We start from the raw sequence: 15,923 nt of genomic DNA, 5'->3' as shown, positions 1-15,923 counted from the left end.
GCTACTTAATTTCTTTAAAAGCAGCTGAAAATGCCACTTCTGTCATTAATATAACATACTACCTAAATAGTAACAATGAAAAAAAGATTGCTTTAAACATTTTAAATTGAGTTTATTTAAACAAATCCACATTTGGCCAACTGTGTGTACCACATTCTTGCTTAATAGTATTAACCATAGAGGAGTTCAGGTTTATAGCACGTAGTTTACCTATTGAACCATCATTGACTATGGAAATACTTTCTAAGCAATCAAGAGACAGACAACATTCATTTACCTTCTCCATTACATCTTTCAAGACAGACTATCTCAAATTTTAAACAGTATGATATAATAATGCTAGATAAAGAAAATAAGACATAAGAGTTTCATTCATATGTGATAGTAAAAATCAAGACTATGACTCTTAGACATACAAAGTATAAATGGATATTTAAAATGTAGTCACAGCAAAATATTCATGTGTCAGTATTTCTGGAACCTGAAAGAATTATAAAGGCAGTTCTTTATAAGATTTAATCAGTTAAAAATGTAAGATTAAAAAGACAAGTATTTTTTGAGAAATAAGTAAAGAAAAAAATGGAAAACATGTCTTTGTTGTTCTTTCTCCATTCTAAATTGCTAACTATCCAACAGAAACCCCTAGGTCATAGTTTATGTCTCTGTTCTCATTAATACAAGTAGAATGCTGGAAAAAGAAAAAGAAAAACATATTAACCAAGTGCTGCAATCACCTTTATAATAAAATAATAAAAATTTGGTTTAGGTCAAAATTTCTTTGACTTAAATTTTAAAATTTGGGAGCCAATATAATAGATTTCCCCGTGTTTTGTACAAATCCAATTCTTAGTTTTAGATCATTGTTAATTAGGTAGCATATAAAAATGCTGGAAACGAAATTGTCTAGACTGACTTGGGGAGTAAAATCCTATTTAAAATATTTAGTATGAAGGTCATTTTCACATTTTGGCCTTATTTTCTCAGCTTCAATTGGTGCTGGCCTCTGTGGGCTTGGGCTGCTGAACTGCGTGTCAGGCAGCTGGAGGCAAACGTCACTGTCAAGATTCAATGATGTTCTCCTCTGCCCAGAGTCCCTGTCAGCTACATAAAGAGGGGAGGTTTTCTTTACATTGTCAGGTGATTGCAGACCCTGTTTTTTCAAATATCAGATGTCGTCAGTGTCAGCATCAGCTGCTAGGAGCCAACTCTGAATCTTTGGGCAATTTGCAGTGTAATTGATTTATACATCCCTTTCGTCAGAGCTTCTTTGGTGGGACAGAAAGTTGTAAACTTTCACTGCCTGCTGGCATATCTCAGTCCTCTGGATGGCCCTGTCTTTGGTGGTCCTTGTGCTTGTGGTGGTTATGAGGGACTTGAGAAGGGGGGTGCCCAGGGGCATCTGGTGTTTCTGGTTGCTGGTTCTCTGCAAATTCACCATTCCCATGATGCTGATGCCCATGCTCATGATTATGATGGTGATGATGGTGGTGATGGTGGTGATGGTCGTGGTGGTGATGTGGCTGTGGAGCCTCAGTTGTATTTCCCACGGTAGCTGAAGATACAATTTTACAGAAGTCCTCATCTTCCGGTGTCTAGAACAAATTTATGAATCATTTTTCAACAAATTTGTAGATCTAGGAGCTGTGCACAAAAAATTCTTTGTAAAGCTAACATATATAAAATTCAAAGTAATTAGGATTAAACTGGCTTTGTTTTTCTAACATCATGTTAATGAGATAAAATTTTGATGTGTTTCAACACCCAAACTTTTTATTAAAATTTGGTTCCAATCATACATAATTATAAAGTTCTTCTTGTGCAAAGTTTGCATTTAATCAGAGAATCCTCAAGCATCTTCCAAAGGAATTAACATTAATGTTTTGCAAATAGATAAAACAAAGCACAAGACAATTAAAATTCAGCAGTTCAGGGGCGCCTGGGTGGCTCAGTCGGTTAAGCGGCCGACTCCGACTCAGGTCATGATCTCACAGTCCGTGAGTTCAAGCCCCGCGTCGGGCTCTGTGCTGACAGCTCAGAGCCTGAAGCCTGTTTCAGATTCTGTGTCTCCCTCTCTCTGACCCTCCCCTGTTCATGCTCTGTCTCTCCCTGTCTCAAAAATAAATAAGAATGTTAAAAAAAATTTTTATAAATAAATAAATAAATAAATAAATAAATAAATTCAGCAGTTTGCCTAAGCTTCTATACTGGTTAAATCAATAGCAGAATTCAAATTTTCCTTTTCTTATCAAGAGCGTTTCCCCGATTTTTAAGAACCCTGAAGAAGAATTTAAGAGATACAGAAGGCTTAAAAAGAAAGCCAAACCACTATATTTATATCTGCAGAAGCAAAACTAAATAAACTGGTTAAAAGAACTTACATCGATTGCAGTAAAGTCAAACAAATATCAAATCCTAAAAGCAGCTGAACTACATGGATACTTCTAATATTATATTCATACTTAATGTTCTATTCTGAAGCAAACTAATTTCTGCTAATTCAAAAATGCCAATAAACTCTGCTGAAAATCAGTTTTTCACGCCTCAGCTTATGCCAGGAAATGTTTTGAACTTCACCATTCACCAGTCTTGTTACTGTGTCCCTACTGTTGAGCTGGCAGCTGCAAGTAGCAAATTACTGCCCATCTTCCACTGGGCATACAATCCCATTCTGCCTCAATCTAGTTAATTTGCTGCCAAGTCTTTATTGTCTTGTGTGCCTGCGAATATAAGCTCAAAGCTTATAGATATCGCAATATCATATGAAACCTTTACCCTAAAGTGATTTATAAATAAATTTAGTGAGTCTTTTTCATCTCTCAAACTGATTTTCTAAGTGGTATGGTTCCGTGTTTTGAAAGGTTAAAAATTCCACGGATTTTTGCATACAACTATTAAGTGGTACAGTTTTTGGTTATTTCTGAATTACTTTTGAGAATTTCATGCTATTTTTTAAGCTTTTCTTCAAATTCCTATTAATTAACATACAGTGTAATATTAGTTTCAGGTATACATTATAGTGATTCAACACTTCTGCACATCATCTGATGCTCATGACAAGTGCACTCCTCAATCCCCATCACCTATTTACCTTATTCCCCTTGCCCGCCTCCCCTCCCGCAACCCTTAGTTTGTTGTCTGTAATTATGAATCTGTTTTTTGGTTTGCCTCTCTTTTTTATCCCTGTGAGTTCATTTGTTTTTTTCTGAAATTTCACATAGGAGTGAAATCATATGGCATTTGTCTTTCTTGGACTTATTTCACTTAGCATCATACTCTTTAGCTCTATCCACATCTTTAGCAAATGGCAAGATCTCATTCTTTTTTATGGCTGAGTAATATTCCATTGTATATGCACCACATCTTCATCCATTCACCAATCAGCGGACACTAGGGCCGTTCCCATAATTTGGCTATTGCGGACAATGCTGCTATAAACATCAGGGTGCACATATCCTCTTGAATTAGTACTAATACTAGTACTACCTAGTAGCACAATTGCTGGGTCATAGGGTAGTTCTATCTTTAACTTTCCGAGGAACCTCCATACTGTTTTCCAGAGTGGCCGCACCAGTTTGCCTTCCCGCCAACAGTATAAGACGGTTCCCCTTTGTTCACATCTTCACCAAGACCTATTATTTCTTGTGTTGTTGATTTTAGCCCTTCTGACAGGTGTGAGGTGACATCTCATTGTAGTTTTGGTTTGTGTGTCCCTGATGATGAGTGATGTTGAGCATCTTTTCATGTGTCCGTTGACTATCTGTATGTCTTCTTTGGAAAAGTGTCTATTCATGTCTTCTGCCAATTTTTTAATTGAATTATTCTTTTTTTTTTTTTTTGGTGATGAGTTTTAGACGTCCTTGATATATTTTGAATACTAACCCTTTATCGGATATGTCATTTGCAACTATTTTCTCCCATTCCACAGGATGCCTTTTAGTTTTGTCACTTGTTTCCTTTTGAGTATTTAATGTTATTTGATTAAAAGCTTATAAACAACTTGATAAATGTTTAAAATATACTATGTAATGTTCTAAATGTTCAAAAGTTGACAGTAGTGGTCTAATTAGTTTCTGAAACGGATTACTAGGTTTTATTGATCCTACAAGGGATTTTTTTCACATTTTAATATCTTTAAAATCAGAATGCATCCTATTATTGATGGTGTTGTAACAGTGTCCTACCTTAGCTGACAGCATTTTTAAAATAGTACATAAAATAATGTGTCCTACAATTGATGGCATCTAGGATACAATGAAAAAGGAAAACTCCAATTTGATTTGGCACATCAGATATATATGGTATATCCTATTTACAAGAGGTTCATAAATTTTAAGCATGTTATGGGACTGTTTCTGCCTTTGTTTCAATATAACGGGGTATATTTATAACTATTAGGCATTTGCAAAAATGCAAAATAGTCCCAGAATATGAGGAATCAATATAACTAGCATTTATTACATACTTAGTAGAAGTCAGACATTGAGTTAATACTTTATTTGCATTACTTCAGTCTCCCCATCTTTAGAAAGAATAGACTAAGCTTCATAGGATTATAATGAAGATTAAAATGTGAAAAATTATATAACTAGAGTAATTAACCTGTTGTGCTCCACAACAACTAAATTAATTAATTAAATAATTCATTACAAATCGAGATGGCTTCTTTACAACTGGAAAAATCTGAAGGATGTATAGCTCTCAAATAAAATGCAGAACTATTTTTAAACCTGAGTTCAAATTTTGCCAATTTTCCCTATTAAGGAAACATTGTTTGGAATTGTTTTCCTTTTCAATATGGGAAGGGGGGAGTCTAGTTAATATAAATTAAAATCAATTCCTTGAGTATCTTTTTATAAACAATACTTAAATGTAGAGCTTCTCATAAAAAGGAGTAAATATTCTCATGGTTGTTGGGAGAAAAATATCAATAACAAGTAGAAAACTTATTCCACTGTGAAATAAATGCAGTAATTCTGACTGCAGAGTGGGCAGACAGTGTAAGGGCTTCATGGGAAAGCTGCAGTCTTAGATCTTTGATATAGTAAGTAACTATCTGGGCCTCAATTCCATTTCAGGTAATGCCATGAATAAGCTTTGCCATCACTATGCTCTCGTGTGAACACATTCAGGGTACTACAATAATATTTTATGTTGGCTGAATTCTTTAGGCATTTTGAACACACCCAACATCATTTGGTGGTATTTGAAATATGCCATCTATGTTGGTTTTTGTTTTATAAACTCCTTCTAGATAAAAGCAGCAATACGGATCTTGAAAAAAATGTCTTACGGTGTATGTTACATAATAGGAAGTAATTATAAAAATGACTGTTGTTTATTTTTAGTATACCAACAGAAACATTGCTTAGCTAATTGATCATGAAATATTAACTTATTTAGATAACTCTTAAAAGACTTTCTCTTTTCTCCCAGGAGAAATAATTGAGAAAAATAAAATACCATGAGAGAGCAGTTTCCACATTTCTTTTCACAGTAAGCGATCTTAATGGCTTCTTCTACATATGGGAAAGTTAGGAAGGAGTAAGGCAAACCAAGATGGTATACAAGACGGCCACATCTAAAAAAAAAAAGGGCAAACATTACATTTATCATTACATATCATTACATATCATTACAATATTTTCTGTATCATGATCATACTCAAGCAGTTTGGGATAGGTGCTATTGGTTTAATGGTCTTATAACTAAGACCCATTCACACCTCCAATAAACTTCCTTGAATGGGGTCTCAAGTGAGCTCCCTGGCACCACATATCAGGTTAGGTCACAGCAAGGCTACCGGGAGTCTCATACCAGCGTTTTGAAATCTTCTAGATATGCCACTATAAATTATATCAAAATACATAAGTCATTGTGACTTGGTCAAATACAATTTGGTATAGACTTATAAATTCTATGAATGCACAAACCACTACCTTACCATAAATCAGGCTCTGCAAATCACATGAGGTTTTCATAACTGCTATGGCAGCACAAATTCCACACAACAAAAAATTACAGCATCCTCAAGTCTTGGCCAATAGCCCATTTATTTAAAAATATGTCTGATGCAACAAAAATTTCAGCATAATGAAAGAAATGGAATTATAATACTCAGCATTCTCAGAAATAGTGGAGTTGAAATGTCCTTCTTTCCCACATTTTTCCCAGGATATATAATATTACGTGACTATCAAAGAGCTACACTTTGCAACTGTCTAAATTAGAAGTTTGCAGTCCTAAAAGAGTATGTAATATTAAAAATATTTAGAGTAAGATGAAGTAGGGCTTAGGTCTAACCAGAGTATGCCTCACCATTTCTGAAGAGTCAAAAGAAAACAGCACCAACTAAAAATGTTGGTAATATCAAATAATGTAAACATGGAGGTTCCCTTAAGATACAAATGTTTTATTTATTCATGAAATCAAAAGCAGATTCATGCAGATTAGATCTAAATGATTAACACTTTATAGTTCAGAAATTCAGGTGTGTAACCTTTAAATTATTAATCAGATTAAAGATAAAAAAGTGGTCTGCAAAGTGTAGTTATTCTGCAAATTCTCAGGTTTGAATTGTACTTGATACACAAATTGATCCTTTTATTCAGGCAGAATGCTAATTTTTTGCGGGGGCGGGGGGGGGATTATAGTCAATTTTCTGTATTTCCCTACTAGAATGGTGAATTCTTTTGCACAGAAGAAAGTCAGTTTGTGAAATAAAACATTAAAACCATTTTAATAGCTCACTCTGAGTACTTGGTAATAAAACAAAAGAAGATGTCTTATTTTAAATCACTATTAAATTAAATGCTAAGAAGGCATCTTTTAATTTGGGGTGTGTGTGTGCATGTGTGTGTGTATACGCACCTGTCATATACGAAGAAGTCATCTTTTTTCCCATTTAAGAGAGTCCAGACATCTGTTTCGTTTTCTTCTTGTTGATAAACAGGAATATGTTCTGAAACCTTATTTTTAAGATGCATATATTTTAATCGAGAAGAGAGTCCTTGATGATTAACAACAACATAAGAGATGTTCAAATATCCTGCTTGCTCCAGTTTTACTCTCAGGTCTTCCAATCTAAAATATTTGGGAAAAATACAAAAAAAAAAAAGGAAAAATCTCATTGAATTCATTAGTGACTTCTCTCTCCTCACTCTTTTTTTACATGAAACTCTCTTACGACTTTTTTTTTACTTACTCATATCTCTTCTTTATAAAATGTGATTTAATAAATACATCTTTTCCATTTCTATTTTATTTTATGTATGTATGTATCATGTATTTAATAGCTTTCCCCTTGAGAAATCCTAGACCACTGAAACCAGCTCACCTGGATGCCTGCAGGATGCACAGGTATCAGCTGGCTTGAAGAAGAGCAACCACGGTCACGGAACCACTTGAGTTTAGCATTGGATTTTGATCCCTTATGCTCCAGGCTGGAGGCTGCTTACAAAAAGAGCTTTGTCCCTGGCTCTCTGTTCTTCCCCATGGGAGAAGACAGAGAGCCAGGGCAAGCCCCAGGCTTTTCCACATTGCTGGGGTTGTCCTGTAAAAGAGGAAACCTTGCTGTCATCTTCACAGGTGACTTCACAGTCATAGCCAGGAATTTCTAGAAATACAGCCAGTACAGTCCCCCTTTCTATCACTATCTAGCCCATGGATTCTATCCCAGTGTTGCTGGGCTCATTCATCATGTTGGGCCTTCCTGCATCAAATCTTCCCAAAAGGAGTAAAAAATCAGCCAGAGGCAAGGGAGTTGTCAAAGCACCTCTTAACTATCTGACCTGACAAGATACTTTAGTAAGCATGCTATGGAAATCTGCCTGAACAGGCAGCCCAGTATTTCTCTAGGAGAATATACATGTTTAGAAAAATTTTGAGACTGTGCCCTCTATAACCCAATAACATTCTGCAGACATGATTTTGTTTTTATTTAAAATGCACCAAGTTCTGGGGCGCCTGGGTGGCTCAGTTGGTTAAGCGTCCGACTTCAGCTCAGGTCACGATCTCACGGTCCGTGAGTTCGAGCCCCGCGTCGGGCTCTGGGCTGATGATGGCCCAGAGCCTGGAGCCTGCTTCCGATTCTGTGTCTCCCTCTCTCTCTGACCCTCCCCCGTTCATGCTCTGCCTCTCTCTGTCTCAAAAATAAATAAACGTTAAAAAAAAAAAAATATTTAAAATGCACCAAGTTCTGATTGCTGCTTTCTGTCCTCCACCAATCTAAGAAAGGAAAGGGTAAGTAGACGATTCTGCACAGAAATGAAAAGAGCCAGCATGGAAAGAGAACCCCGGAAGAAAGAGGAGGCTGTAAGGGCAGTTTACCAACATGAAGGTGGCCCATATGGGGCCCTTAGTTCTTCATGTTCAAGCCTTCTGTATTTATAAGTCTCTTGGGTCCGGCTCCCTTTTGTTCTTCTTATTCTTTACAGTCTAGCTGTATGTGAATATTAAAGGATTTGAATCTTTTCAGGTATAAAACTGCCTGCCAAAATGTTACTACCACATCCAAGATAGATAGGAACCAAAGGAAAAAGCCTGACTGACCAAGGAGAAATGTCACAAATCACGACCCCTTCAACCATTTAAGACCCACTGCAATTCACACTCAGTCTATTTATTGGCTACCATTACTTTCAAGAAATTTCTGTGACTAGATGGCACGTTCTTGGGTAAGTACCTCTGAGTAGAAAAGTTAAATATCTGACTAGAAATATTCCCCAGACTAGGGCTAACTCTCAGCAGAGAGGTACACATGAAACAGGTGAACTATAGACAGGTAGTGAAAACAAGGAACACATTCAGCAGAGAAGAGCAGAAAAAGAAAAACCCAGGAACAGGCTTATTCTGATGGAAGAATCTGTGGAGAGAGATCAGGGCAACATTCCAGAACTAGGAAGTTGACACATTTTCAGGCACTGATCTGGGATAAGAAAGTAAAAGTACTTTGGGGGGGGGGGGGGAGCGATGGGAGGAGGGAGCTAATGATAGCTGCTAGTAGGCAGCTAATGATAAGTTAAAGTGAGCCCAGAATTAAGATGGGAGTAGAAAGGTTAGAATCAGATTGATTTGAGATCTGGTGCACTGATAAGTATAGAATTTTTAAAACTTCACTATCTTTCATATCATTTAATATCACAAAATCCAAGAGCCTAACTTAAAGAGAGACAGATAAATCAAATGATTAAGGCCATCCCAACTATTCTAATGTTTTTTAAAATTCTAATATTTAAAAAAAGAGAGGATATATCTGGACTAAATCTAGCAAATTTCTTTAGGATCGTATTTATACTGGTGACACAATTATCCTTATTATGGCTACTGCTCATTGAGCATTTACAGAACTCTATGCAGGTGGTGCTAAGCAGTTTTTTGTTGTTTTTTTTTTTTTTATCATGTCAGTTAATCCTTACAACTATATGACCATTACCCTCCTTTTGCAGCTGAAGAAACATGGCCAAGAGAGTTTAGGCATCTTGCCCAAGTCCACACAGATATTAAGTCACCAAAGAAACTAGATTCAAACCAGTTCTGCTAAATCCAAAACATGACCTCTTAGCTATGAGGTAGATCACCTTTAATAACTATAGTAGCCAGGGTTTTGTTTGTTTATGCCCTGGGATGGCAAGGAGAACATCAAAATAATTCAATTCAATCTGTTTGGTTTTTTACTAGGATGGAGAGATTTCCCCTACTTTCTAGAATAGAATTTCAGTAACTATAGAAGCTTCAGCATAAATTCAGCACTTGGTTTCCTCACTCTGCCATACCCTTTCACTTTGGCATACCCTTTCTAGTGGCTAAGTAGCAAATATAAATGAAAAGGCTTTTTCCCTTATTCCCTTCATTTAGTTTTTTTGATGAAAAAAGACAAAGGGTAGTGGGTTACAGTGTTCACACTCGCAAATTTTCCTCTTCTGTTATATTCAATAGGCCGTTCAACTTTGTCTTAAGATCATTTTTTTGCATAATAAACATTTGGTTATAGTTATATCTATGTATAAATAACTAAATAGGATTTATTAGAAGCTGTTGAAAGTATTTGTAAATTTCACTAATCTCACCACTTTTCAATCACAGAACTAGATTTCTGGCCACATACAGACTGACATTTGTTTAAAACTCCCCCATTAAAAGGCAGAATATGCAGAAACTTTCTCCCTTAACTTCAAACTGGCATCTGAAGGTCCTTCCTCATTCACCTAAAAGTACCCACTCACCTTGTAAACTGCAAAACTTTGCACTTAATCACAGGCCACCTGATTTGACATGGGTTTGAACTCTTTTAAGGGCAACAATTTCTGCCCAGTGGACCCAACCTGCTTTCCCTGCCGCCAGGGATTTTCTTTTTTTTTTTTGTTTGTTTCCTGAAACTCCTCACAGTATCCCTGGACGTTTCTACAGCACTGTAGAATGGCCTTATTTCAGTCTCTGCTCTTCAAACCCACAGGCTGATTTCTCCTTAGAGTTCTCACTCTGCATTGCAGTGGGAGACATTTAAGCTTAAACAAGCAAAACTGTCTCTATAACATCACAACTCTTTGCAGAGTAACTGATTTTTCCAGCCTCCTCTGCTCCCATCTTCTATCCTCGGGAGGCACAAGACAGGGCAGAAATCAGCAAAGGGCTGTGGACCTCCACCCACCACACCCAAGTCCAGACCCTTTTGTTCTTTCTTTTGTATTATTTTTATCACTTTACCTATCTCTGTTTTTAAAAAATCTATTGTAAGGACAGAAACATTTTATCAGACTCAAAATCAAATTATTTACCAGACTCTAAAAGAAATACTGGAGAACACAAAGTTCCTACTTACACAACCCCTTCGAGATCAGCCTGCTTCCTTTCTCTTTGCTCAGCTCCGCAGCTCCACAGCCAGAAGCCCTGATATTTATAGTCCTGTTGTTTACCTCTCTCCCCGGCTGTAGTCCAAAGTTCACTGCCCCCCTCTGGCTGTGACCTTGCAAGCAGAGCAAACCCCTGAACTGGTTGTTACAATCAACTTAAAGAAAGCAGCAAGTGCTGCCAGGCATAAAATGGGGGGAAACTTTTTTGTGATTATTGATTTATTCCTTATCCTTTTTAGTCACCCCAGTATCTAGAATTTAATGGTACAGTCGGGGGCGGGAGGAAGGACTAAGGGTAAAAGAGCCTCCAAGTCATGTTCTTTTTCAAACTATAATAGGGAAAAACATTTGCTGAGCCAGCAAGTTAAGCTGCTGCTTTAAAAAAAAAAAAAGAAAAAAATCTGATTTTTCCTTCTGCTCTGTTGTGGCCAGGTTAGCCTAACCTAGACTGTGTGAGCTTTGTTACAAAAGTCACCTGCTGTTTCAAATCTTTCCCTCTCCTGCTGTTACAGAGTTGCTTGGATTATTTTACTATGTTTAAAACTTGGATCTGTGTGGGATCTCACAGGATCTCTGCTCTCTTCTTTTTCATTTAAGGAAAGGAACAAGAAACTAAACCTCCTAGCAGAGGCAAACCAAGCCTCAGTTTATTATAACAGATGTTGTACTCCCTGTAAGACCTGTGGATCCCACAGAAGCATTTAAGAATTGAATGGGAAATATTTACAAATATAAGTACCATACAGATAAAAAATTTTAGTGGTAGAAGTTGAGCATGGAAAAGGATATAGAAATTTCACATTTTTCACAAATTAAATGGAAAGTTCTTACTCTTTCAGAAGGGGGTAAACGCTTCCCAATAACTGCTACACATGAGCACACCATGGGGTATAAGGTAAGGAGCAACGTCAAATGTCATCCCTGGGTAGCCCTGGTTTTCAAGTAAGCCTTGCTTATACTATTAATGTATTTTTCCCAAACAAACCCCTATTGATTGTTTTGTACTGAGTACTATTGTACCACACAGGGGTGAATACAAAGAGGCTCAGATGTCAGCCTTCCCACAAAGAAATTTATCAAATTAGAAGCTTGATTTTGAAAGCCAAACTGTTTACTCAAACTAAGCAGTAGTACTATTTTGGGTCCCAGATCCCTTTGAGAAATGCCTAGTTTTTCCAGGGAATAAAAAAGCAAATATACAGACTCATTTTTTTGAAAGACTTTTGTCAAAAATCTTTGTTTAAAGCCGATTGTCCCCCCTGTACCTCATTTCCCTGACAGATTATTTGAGTAGTCATCTTGGGTCTGTCTGCAGCAGGAAATTTTACCAGCCCCTCCCTCCTTTACAAGTGGCTTAGCAGCTGCCTCCTGCCCCAAAAGGATTCCCTCCAGATGTGCCTCTAGCTACACAGCGAAGTACCCAGGATTGTGAGTGCAGGTCAGCGTGTGTCTAAAACCCCAGATGGCAAAAGGAGAAGACTGGGGGTAGGGGGCGGGGATGTTTGCAGGGAACCAATCCATCCTTAATAGACTCAGCCTCTTCTGTGCCAAGCAAACTGGGACCAGTCAGCATTGTTAAGAGAACAGAATTTTGGGGACGCATGGGTGGCTGTCAGTTAAGTGTCCAACTCTTCGTATCAACTCAGGTCATGATCTCATCAAGCCCTGCGTGGGCTCTGCACTGACAGTGCAGAGCCTGCTTGGGATCCTCTCTCTCAAACTCTCTCTCAAAATAAACAAACTTTATAAAGAAAAAGAAAACAGAATTTTCAAACACACCTTTCTGTGATGTTAAATTACATTAAATCAAATGAAATTAAACATTTAATTAGGTGCTTACGCCAGGCACAATGCTAAGTTCCCTTACAATGCTCCTAAGTTCTCTTATTCTCAAGGATCTCAAAATCTAATAAGGTAGACATACAAGCAAACAGAAAAAAACAAAAACAAAACAAAACCGTAAAGTGTGACAATGTCCTAATGGCTGCATGCGCAAGGTTCTGTTGGAAAGCTGGAAATGAAAAAAGCAGCATTAAACCCAGCCTACAGATAGGCCAGCATGCTAGATTAGTGCACTTCAAGCAAGTTCAACAGGCCCTTTTTATTTTACCCTCTACTTCAGAGCACCCAGCAGACCTGGCCACAGCACCATCTAGAAAGTTTTTTTGTTCCAATTTGTATGAATGATTAAAATCTGACCATTTGCTCCAGCCACCAGCACACAATCGAACATTAAGTTCATCGACTGCACTCTGTCAAGTTCAACTTTATCCTAATGATCTCTCTGCATACTATCTCATTCTTCCCCATCCTTATTATTTGGCCCCAGAATGTTGATGCACTTATTTAGGTCCAAGTTTGAATAAGCATGCTCACCCTTTTATAGGTAGTAGGTAATTTCCATGGAGAATAGGACCCTACGAATCTGAGTCCAATATACACTTAAAAGAGAGAAGAGCTATGAGCTGTGACTCTATAAATGAGTTTATTAGCTACAGCAGGTGATAATACAGCATTGATCCATTAGCATTTGTAAAACACTGATGTCTCAATATATGAGAAAGTGAAAGTATTATTGCTACATGAAGAGCCTATGTAAAGTATTAACCCCCTTAGCTTGAGTGTTAGGTGGGGGTTTTACATGCAAAGGGAAATATCTTGGGAAATAGCACCAATTGACCTGTATGATTCTTCCTTTCGCTTGTATTTACTAAAAGGTCCTTTCCCTTGCATGTACTAGAAGGTGCTTTAGACTTCACCCTACGCATTGTTCCAAGTCTAATATTGTTTGAGCATCCATGTTGAAAGATAAGCCACTGATATGGAAGGGATGCCTAGGAAAACGCAAGATGTTTTCAAAGTAAAGAAGATAAATAAGAACAGTAGTCAGAGGAAGGCATGGGAACAGCAGCTTTGATTAGATAAGGACTAATTTGATCCTTCACGATTCATATGAGACTGAGATCTGCTTTGAAGGGAGCTTTTCTTCAAGCTCACAAGTTTACAGATCTGAGAACTGTTTGCTGTTTCAAACATAAATGCAGGTAAGGAGGTAACTATATGGTGACAAATTTCACGTGGGACTGAGCACATCCAAAGGTAACAAACAAGAGACAAATTTTGCTTGAAATAGGATGCTATTAATTAAAACAAACAAACTTGTCAAAGCCAGAGCTGGTGCCCACAGCTCCTCACGGGACACGGTGTTGGCACAAACATGCAAGAAGCATGTAGGGGCATCAGATGGCCCCCAAGTGACATAATCCCCTGAATCAAGGAAACACCACATTCATAGAGTATGACGTTTGTGTTTTGACCAATGAAAAACCAGCTACGTATTTAAGTATTATTAACGCATTTGCTAATTGGTAGAAGAATTTTTAGTTTTTTTAAAAGCATAGTTGTTGGGGGGGGGGGTTTGGGGGGAACAATGAGGTTAGTATTCATGATTTTTAAAACATTCATTGTTTGAAAAATAGGGAATAACATATTAGCTAATTTTTTAAAGTATTTAACATGGAATTTTAACATTATTGTGACCTATTAAGAATCACATACTCTGAAAAATCAATGTTCTATTCACTTACTTTAGCTTATCTTTAAAAATATCAGTAGTGTTTCTCATTAGGTTTTTTTAAGCCTTGAAGAAGTATTTTTGTGTTTTTAGAGAGGTGTCCACCTAACTATAGCTGCACTGGGGCTCTAACACACACAGCTGTTGAGCTTAGAGAAGCACTAAGGAGATTCTTGAGTCAACTGCAGCCACACTAGACAGAGATCATGTGGGAAAGTGGTGTTCTGATTCACACCATCTGCCCTGTACTATAGGTAGGTATGCCCCCAGTCCTCAGGGAAGAAAAAGCACACTGATATCGTAGTTAACCAGCACTCCAACTAAATGTGTGGCTTTGATCAAGGACTCCTTCTGTGAGTCTATTAACTTTTAGAAAACTGTTTTTATAAAAAGAATATTCTTGCCAAGAATATTCTTGCAAATCTGGCAATTACTTTTCATTATAATAATATTGACCAGGGCACCCAGCTGGCTCATTCAGTGGAACATGTGACTCTTGATCTTAGGGTTGTGAGTTCGAGCCCTATGTTGCGTGTAGAGATTACTTAAAAATAAAAAATCTTAAAAAAAATAATATTGATCAGCCCTTATACCATTGTCTAGATTGGTGTCTGGAGTAAATTTTATGGAATTTCTTCCTAAGTGTGCAATCTAGTTTTCCCAAAATCTGAAATTAAATGCAACTCTGGGTCTTATTCTTATATTTTCTCATAATTGACGCTTAACCTTTATAATTTTCCCACTAGCCCAGAAGATGAGAGTTCTTGAACGTAGGGCTGACTGGACTATCTTCAACTCAAAGCTTCAGGAAACACTAAAGTCGAAGGAGCGTATAAAGATAAAATCTTGAGTCAGAAGCTGAGGTTTGTAAGGGCTCTAATAGGTCAACAGACTAAGGGGAGCTAGTGTCAGTGCTCAAAAAATCAGGTATGGAACTAGGAAAAAGGAGCAGAGAGAAAAAAAATCAGGGAGTTTGGAATCAAAAGAGTAATCTGGAAGCCATGGCTGGACAGACACCTGTACAGGCAATGTTGACAGTACTTGGCTCTTACATACTTGATACGGCAATATGACAAGGACCAGAGACGGGTGTCCCAGACAAGCACTAGGAACATGCCACATTTTCTCATGGCCCTTGGAGCTTCTGAATCACAAGAGTAGAGATTCACTGGGCAGCTTGATAAATTACTGATCCACAATAAATATTTGCTGAAGGGATGTGTAAATTAATGGTGAATTTTTCCCTGAGACGTATGAACTAAGTCTGAATTCTGGAACTATGAGATTCCATTGAAATCCCTGTGAAATCCTTTGTAGCCCAAAGAGCATTCAAACATAATGAAGTAAATCATTTCCTTCATTCTTATCCAGAATATTTGCCATGATCAGAGCTGCAGTATTCCCAGTAAAACTCAAGTGAATATTCATTTTTCATATCCCAGATTAAAAAGAAAAACCCAAAACATAGTTGTATCTGATGAATTCCTTTCCAAAACTAACAA

The 15,923-nt window shown here is 37.3% G+C and overlaps 1 protein-coding gene across 2 annotated transcripts; it reads right to left on the bottom strand.

Moving 5' to 3' along the window:
- Nucleotides 1–91: 91 nt before the first annotated feature.
- LOC122226859 (selenoprotein P) lies at nt 92–10,904 on the bottom strand. Of its 2 annotated transcripts, none has more exons than XM_042950753.1 (5): nt 10,817–10,904; nt 7,334–7,549; nt 6,868–7,080; nt 5,461–5,578; nt 92–1,592 (listed from the first exon to the last, which is right to left on the bottom strand). In XM_042950753.1, the coding sequence occupies exons 2-5, from the start codon at nt 7,534–7,536 to the stop codon at nt 942–944; spliced, it is 1,185 nt and encodes a 394-aa protein (XP_042806687.1). In that variant the 5' UTR covers nt 7,537–7,549; nt 10,817–10,904; the 3' UTR covers nt 92–941. The 2 variants fall into 2 exon arrangements, with proteins under 2 accessions (XP_042806687.1, XP_042806679.1); XM_042950745.1 differs by having other exon boundaries at nt 960–1,592; nt 10,817–10,879.
- Nucleotides 10,905–15,923: the final 5,019 nt, after the last annotated feature.

This window comes from Panthera leo, chromosome A1, assembly GCF_018350215.1.
Source record: "Panthera leo isolate Ple1 chromosome A1, P.leo_Ple1_pat1.1, whole genome shotgun sequence".
NCBI lineage: Eukaryota > Metazoa > Chordata > Mammalia > Carnivora > Felidae > Panthera > Panthera leo.
Note: the sequence above shows the minus strand (reverse complement) of the source record. Positions and strands in the feature narration are given on the sequence as shown.